General features: G+C 41.0%; 1 protein-coding gene across 1 annotated transcript; it reads left to right on the top strand.

Annotated features, from left to right (window-relative positions):
* The first annotated feature begins 6365 nt into the window (after positions 1–6365).
* LOC138166068 (antifreeze protein Maxi-like) lies at positions 6366–7130 on the top strand. Its single transcript, XM_069094511.1, has one exon. The coding sequence runs from the start codon at positions 6366–6368 to the stop codon at positions 7128–7130; it is 765 nt and encodes a 254-aa protein (XP_068950612.1).
* The last annotated feature ends 371 nt before the right edge of the window (positions 7131–7501 follow it).

Raw genomic sequence — 7501 nt, 5'->3', positions numbered from 1 at the left:
GATGTATACAATAGGTTATCACTAAATAGGCAAAGTTAGCGTTGGTACTTGATTATTTCCCACCTTCCTCTAACCCTCCACTAGAAATCAGGCTCTCAAAAAATTTTCCAGCTATCCCTAGGTACCTACTATCTTCTTCTAAACCCCACTCCATCCCAATCAGGCCTATTTTCCCTATATACCTCCCTATGCTGTAGATTTTCACCAGGGTAAAAACTTACCTCTTTGTTCTCCTGCTCCCTCCAAATCCTGACCTTCATCATGTGCCAACTTTAACAACCTAATCAGCAGCTCTTCCATAAGGTGTTAGTGGGTGCTAACAGGCTGAATTATTATGCCTCCTAAGTAAACACATCATTTAACCCAGACATCCTAGAAATTATGCCTTAACCCAAAAGAATGACTAATGGTGGACATTCCAGGCACTTTAGTAGGCCCATAGGGAGGATATATTTAGGCAGATGAGCTAATGGGAGATATTTTTAGAATGGCAAGTTTCTCAAATTATACCAAGATGTGGGTATGTGCCTATGGGTAGGACTAATACCATCCACACCCAAGGAAATATACAAGTACTTCCCACTGTCTTGAGATTCTCTTTTCAGTATCCCTTTGTTGATGCACATAAAAAGTAACCAGCCAAATTAACTGAAACCTAAGAAATTTAAAGTATCAGCTTCCGTTTCACTGTCTGGTGACCACCTGACTTCAGCCTATTGCCTTTTATATCCCTGACATCATTTGTTTTGCTTCTTTACTTCTCTCCCCCTCAGTCCTGTCCTTTCTTTGCAGTTTTCCTTCTGAATTGTGTAGTGTTTGATGTTACCAAGGATGGGGGAGGAGGTTCAGAACACAAGCATGTATGTGTATGTGCGTTGTGTGTGTGCACGTGTGTGCACATGTGCGGGTGTGTGTCATTTTGGAGAAAAAGAAATCAGGTATTCTGCTTTGGTTTGGAGAAAACCCCAATGAAGGAAAAGATGAAAGCTGGCTTTGCAGAGTGCCTTAAAAATGACTTTAATTAGTAGGAAATTCTGACTCTTCCGTCTTTGGATGTTACCGAAACTCAAACAGATGTTGCATTTCACTTCTCTGGGATTAAAAAAAAAGTTAAATACAGTATGTATTCAACCAACAAAATGTATGGGTTTTATTTCTGCTCCAACTTGGTTCTTAAAGTTGCAATACATGGTTTTCCACAAGGTTCTCACAGAAGACTATCGGGAACAAACAATCCAAAAGATTCTTGGAATATATTGAGAGCAGATAATTCAGGGATGATACCTAGTTAGGGCAACAATGATGGACTGATGGCCAATACAGCAATGGAGAACACTTGCCATGAGAGTTGGCCCAGAGGAGAACACCAACAGGGGAAAGAGCGAACACCAGCAATAGAAATGAAGAAATATGAGATCACGGACATGAAGGATAAAAAAGGTGAACTGGGGAAAAAAAAAGAACCCCCTTCCTAACTTACTACCCTTTATCTCAGGCCTGAGACTTCAGGATTCTAAGATATACCATATCATGTGTCATGTCATGTCACACCATGCCATGTCATGCTTTGGCATGTCATGGTATGTGTCACATCATATCACATTAAGGCTGTGTGGTATAATGGAAAGATCACTGAATTTGAGGCCACAGAATGTTAGTATAAATACAGTTCAGTCAAGTACTGCCTAGTGACCTTGGACAAGTCATTTGAATTCTTTAGTTTTCTCATCTGTGAAATCAGGGAATTGAACCAGATGACCTCTAAGGTCCCTTCAAACTCTGAGCCTATGACCCTATATATTGTTATCATATAGTACCATATCATTCTATATCATATCATGTCATGTTATAGATTTAGAGCCAGAAGAAGTTTGATAAATCATGATGATCTCCAAGACATTAGGATCAGTAGTAATGGCCATAAAGCCTACCTGGTCATCTCTACCTCATCTCCATCCCTCCTTTCTCCACATACAGGCTTCCTCCTAAACATATGCTTTCTGCTTTCATCATTGCATTGTTCCAAGCAGTCTTGGAGCTGAATATATACTCAACATCTGTCATTTAGTACTTGACCAAAAAAGAAAAAGTGGGAAAAGGTGGGGAAGTATGGAAAGACTCTGAGTTCCCAAAAGCAGTGACAAGTTTTCCAATGACTATTTCAATTCTTCCAGATTTTTTTTTTAATAATCAGACCCTATCCCATCACTAGAATCTCCTGGCGCACTTCAGATGGAAAAGTTATAGAGGATGGGGAAGAACTAAGCAAATGCTCTTTCCTATTTCAGGGGCAATAACTCAATCCCTTTTCTCTGGACATCTGCTTTCTTCTCTATAATACCCATGCAGAGATGAGTTACTGCCTCACAGGCAAGGTATGTCAATGGGTCATGAGCCATTAACAGCTCTAGGCTTGTGAGCAACTTCACCCTGCTGGGGTTGCCAGAGTCTGGGAGCAAAAGCATCTATATGCCCCAGTCCAAGAAAAAAATAAGCAAGAGAAAGGGAAATCTGTAATAAATGTGGCTTGCCACTCTTAAAAGAATAATAATGAAAATAAACACCTGTAACTCAACTGATACTTATAAGTCACTACAAAACCTTGGGGATAAGTATGGGGGGGGGGAGTGGGAAGGGTGACATTTTCCTATCTTTTTTGATTCCTGCCTCCTCCCCAGGACAGCTTAGCAGCACATACTAAACTCTATAGAAAGCAGCTTCCAAGAGATATTAAAAAAAAAAAAAAGAATGAACGCGTCTGTTGTCAGATTGCATGCTTTATGTCACCCTCTCTGTGAACGAACAATTTGCAGTTTTACCCCCCTTGGTTCCTTTTTAATAAAACAAGGAAACAATCAATCTACAAAGTAATCATCACTGGACACTGTTCTAAGCTTGGACATGTGCGCATGTAGAATTGCAAGCGGATATTCAATATGTGAGTAAGGGTGGCACAAAGACAGGAGTTGTGAGAGTGCATAATGTTCCTTCCTCCCTGGGGGGGAGGGGGGGAGGGGGAAAGCTACTGCAAGAAATCTCGGCAATGTCCACAATATTAGGCATAACTCTGCAGAGGTAAATGGATGTGTCTCTGTGATGAGTAAGTATGTTTTTCCATTAGACACTGATTCAGAGCCTATTTATCCATTTAACACATGTGGTGCTCATTAGGGAAGGGAGAACTATTTTGTGAGGACACAAGCTATGGAAGCAGTTAGATGGGCTGCCTGGAAAGTTAGTTTACCAAATATCTGTGTGTGTCACAGTGGAGATAAGTTAAAGTCATCAAGAATGTTCTTTTATGACACATAACACATACCTCCCAGAGTAATTCATCAATCTGAACTTCTGTGTTAAAAAAAATAAAGCAATTTCAGTATTAAGCAGAAAGAGGACTAAGCAGGGCACGTGGAAATGCAGTTAGCCAGTATCTGAGAGTCCCTGGATGAGCACGTGCACAGAAAAAGACAATGAATGGAGAAGGTATATGCATATGACCTGCTGATGCCCATATGCAGAATAAATGGGAAAAAGAAAAAGGTGCAATCAGGGCACCAGTGGTCCAGGATTTGTGTCTCTGTTAGGGCTGAACATCTGTGCTCCACTTGCATTGGCCTCCATGGGGAAAGACAAGACTTGTTAATGCATTTTGTGGAGGGATATACAAGTTATATCTGAACGGTAAACATAGAGCTGAAAGGATACTGAGAGTCTATTCAAAATTCCTTATTTTGTAGATGTGGAAACTGAGGCCCAGGGAGGCCCCCAGAGTCACAACACTGGAAAACCTCAACAGTGGTATTTTAACTCAAATCTTCCTCCTCCAGAGCTTTTGTGTTTCTCACTGTGCTACACTGCCTTCTGACTAAGGCAGGCCAACCTGGGAGGGGGCAAAGGCGGCATTTCTTCAGCACTTAGAAACAATTGAGCTTAGCACCTGGTTAGCAAGAATAATCCATTAAAATAAACTACTTTCTGGGCTTCCTTCCTTGTCCTGCACTCCAGGTGAACTTTCTAACCCCACTCAGCTCCAATCCCAGCAAGTCTCCCCAGCAGTGGCCTTTTAACTTGGTATTCAGCACATAGTAGGTACTTTTTTGGTTGTTGTAGTTTAGTCATTTCAGTTGAGTTCATCTCTCTATGACCTCTTTGGTGTTGTTGTTTTTTTTTTTTGGCAAAGATACTAGAGTGGTTTGCTATTTTCTTCTCCAACTCATTTTACAGATGAGGAAACTGAGGCAAATAGCATTAAATGACTTGCCCAGGTTCACATAGCTAGTAAATGTCTGAGGCTGCATTTGAACTCAGGTTTCTATCCACTGCACCACCTAGCTGCCCAGTAGGTGCTTAATTGGCCTGTTGCCCTAGGAAGGAGTCTCAGGGTTCTGTGTCCACCAAGGGCTAGTATCCTTGGGTCTCCTCCCCCATAAGACTCTGTGCTTAGATCCATGATATTTCCTTATGCCCCATCACCATCCCAAAACCCCAAAACCTACACATACATTTCAGATGCTTGGCTTCAAATATATTGTGTTTGCTCCTATTACCAGAATTACTAGTAACACTTTTGTACATATAGCAAACAAGGTTGAAGGGGGTCAGAGAGTTGCTACATTTCAGATATTAACATCCTGTCATTTTCTGACCCACTGAGGTTGTGTTCGCCTCAATGGATGAAGAGATGTTACCAATTAGAAGAACCAAAGTATCATGTGCAAAAGTAACGGATAAAAGGTTAAAGAAAAGCCAATTTGAAGTGGCAGGTAAGGCTATGAATTTGGGGAAAGCATCAGTTATTCATTACAACATATGGATATATAGGCAAAGACCCAGATTTATAACAGTGGTGCTGAACTGTGGTTTCTCCATCTCTCCCGTGTTCTAAAGGAATTTCATTTTCCCCTGAGAAAAGGGTTCTCAAACAAATGTCTGTAAAAATATGAATAATGCAGGCTTTTTGCTTCTCAGGGCAGCCTTTATGGGCAGCCTCAGAGGTATCCTAACTTAAGGACTCCAAGGGAAATTCAAGAAAACTACCAGGAGAACAGAGGAACATGACTGAGAGCACAGAATCATAGAATTATGGATTTGGAAGGACCTCCTCCAAGGAGGGGGGATTCACCAGCCCTCAGGAGAGCGCATTCCATTTTGGAACAGCTCAAATAAGTTTAATTTTGACTTCTACCCCACCCTGGCCTCTTTATAACTTCTCCCTAATGCTACTGATCCTGCTCTCTGGGACTAGATATAATTTAATCTCTTTTCAAATACTTAAGGGAGACTAACATGTTCCCACCACTTTTCTCCAAGTTAAATGCCCTCGGCTCTTTCAATGACATGGAATCAAGACCCTTTACCATCCCGTTTTCCCTCTTCTGAACACTCTCCAGCTTGTTAAGGTGCCTAGAATTGAACATGGTAATCCAGATGAGGTCTAATTGAGGAGAGAGTTATAGTAGAACTCCAGACTACCCATTCCTGGAAGTTATGCCTCTTAATGTAACTCAAGATCCCATTAGCCATTTTTGGTTGGCCACTGGTGCTGCTGACTCATATTGAGTCCATGAAACTCTCCAAACCTTTTTCAGAACAACTTCTGTCTACCTATGACTCCTCATATTGTTTGCGTGATGCTGCAAATCTTTTATACCTAAGCATGACTTCCCACTTATCCCTACTGAATTTCATTTTTGTTCTAGTCCACTGATGTAGCCTGTCGAGATCTTTGGGGATTCTGACCCTACTCCCTAATATATTAGCTACACTTTCTAGTTTCGTGTCATCTGAAAATTTGATGGATGCCTTTAACTCAGTCATTGATAAAAATGTTTAATAGCAGAGTCAAGATCATGGATATTCCACTAAAGACTTCCTGCCCCATTGATATTGAAACATAAGCTTCTTGAGTCCAACACCTCTCCTACCAGGTCTGAATCCATTTAATTGTGTTATCATTTAGTCTAGAGGTGTCCAACACACAGTTTGAGGGCTGCAAGAGGCTGCAAAGTTCCTAACTGAAACCTGAATCCGATTACAATGTAATTGATAAATGTTTAACAAAATAAATAAAAATACAACATAACATAGATAATATTAATTTGAAGTTTACTGAATCAATATGCAGCTGATAGGGATCTACTCCTACTTCAGTTCCACACACTAGTCTGGTCTGTATCTCTTCATCTTTTCTGTGATAAGAATAAACAATAATTTTCTCAGTGGATAGACCTAACCAGCCAGCTAGCTAGTAGTAACAGTAGCAGCAGTAGTAGTAGTAGTAACAGTAGCCATAGTAATAGCAGCAGTAGTAACAGTAGCAATAGTAGCAGTTAGTAGTAGTTGTTGTTGTAGTGCAAGTCGTAGTAATGGTAGTGATAGTAGTAGAAGTAGCAGCAGTAGCAAAAATAGTGATAGTAGTAGTTGTAGTAGTAGTGGTGGTGGTCGTGGTTGTAGTACTAGTAGCATTAGTAGCAATAATAGCAGTAGTATTAGTAGTGATGGTAGTAGTAGTAGCCATGGTAGCAATAGTAGTAACAGTAGCAGCAGCAGCAGCTGCAGTAGTAATAGTAGCAGCAGCTGCAGTAATAACAGTAGCAGCAGCAGCCGTAGTAGTAACAGTAGCAGCAGCAGCAGCAGTAGCTGCAGTAGTAACAGTAGCAGTAGCTGCAGTAGTAACAGTAGCAGCAGCAGCAGCAGCAGCTGCAGTAGTAACAGTAGCAGCAGCAGCAGCAGTAGTAACAGTAGCAGCAGCAGTCGCTGCAGTAGTAACAGCAGCAGCTGCAGTAGTAACAGTAGCAGCAGCAGTAGTAACAGTAGCAGCAGCAGCAGTAGTAACAGTAGCAGCAGCAGTAGCTGCAGTAGTAACAGTAGCAGCAGCAGCAGTAGCTGCAGTAGTAACAGCAGTAGCAGCTGCAGTAGTAACAGTAGCAGCAGCAGCAGCAGCTGCAGTAGTAACAGTAGCAGCAGCAGCAGTAGTAACAGTAGCAGCAGCAACAGCAGCAGTAGTAACAGTAGCAAAAGCAGTAGTTAACAGTAGCAGCAGCAGCAGTAGCTGCAGTAGTAACAGTAGCAGCAGCAGTAATAGCTGCGGTAGTAGCAGTAGTATATTTTTTAATGTACCAAATGAGTAAAGACAAAGAAAATGAGACAGAGGGAAGGTAAAAAAGAGAAAATACACCCAAGACAGAATGAAGAATTCCAAAGGTGAGTAGAAATAATAATAATAATAGCATTTATATTTAAATTTAAATTACATTAAACTTTGTAAAGAACTTTACAAATATCTCATTTTATCACCACAAAATCCCTGGGAGATAGGTGCTATTATTATGCATGTTTCACAGATGAGGAAACTGAGGCAAACAGAGTTTAAGTGACTTGCCCAGTCATGCAGTTGGGGGGGGGGAATAAGGAAACAAGCATTTATTAAGTGCCTACTATATGCCAGGCATTGTGCCGAGGACTTTACAAATATTATCTCCTATGATCCTTCCAACAACTC

This window comes from Petaurus breviceps, unplaced genomic scaffold, assembly GCF_028583685.1.
Source record: "Petaurus breviceps papuanus isolate PSGF00001 unplaced genomic scaffold, PetGlider_PUasm1.0 220, whole genome shotgun sequence".
NCBI lineage: Eukaryota > Metazoa > Chordata > Mammalia > Diprotodontia > Petauridae > Petaurus > Petaurus breviceps.
The sequence above is the reverse complement of the archived record's forward strand: the minus strand, read 5'-3'. Positions and strand labels throughout refer to the sequence as shown.

Coding starts and splice junctions, on each gene's coding strand:
- LOC138166068 (XM_069094511.1), top strand. CDS start 6,366: ATGGTAGTGATAGTAGTAGAAGTAGCAGCAGTAGCAAAAATAGTGATA.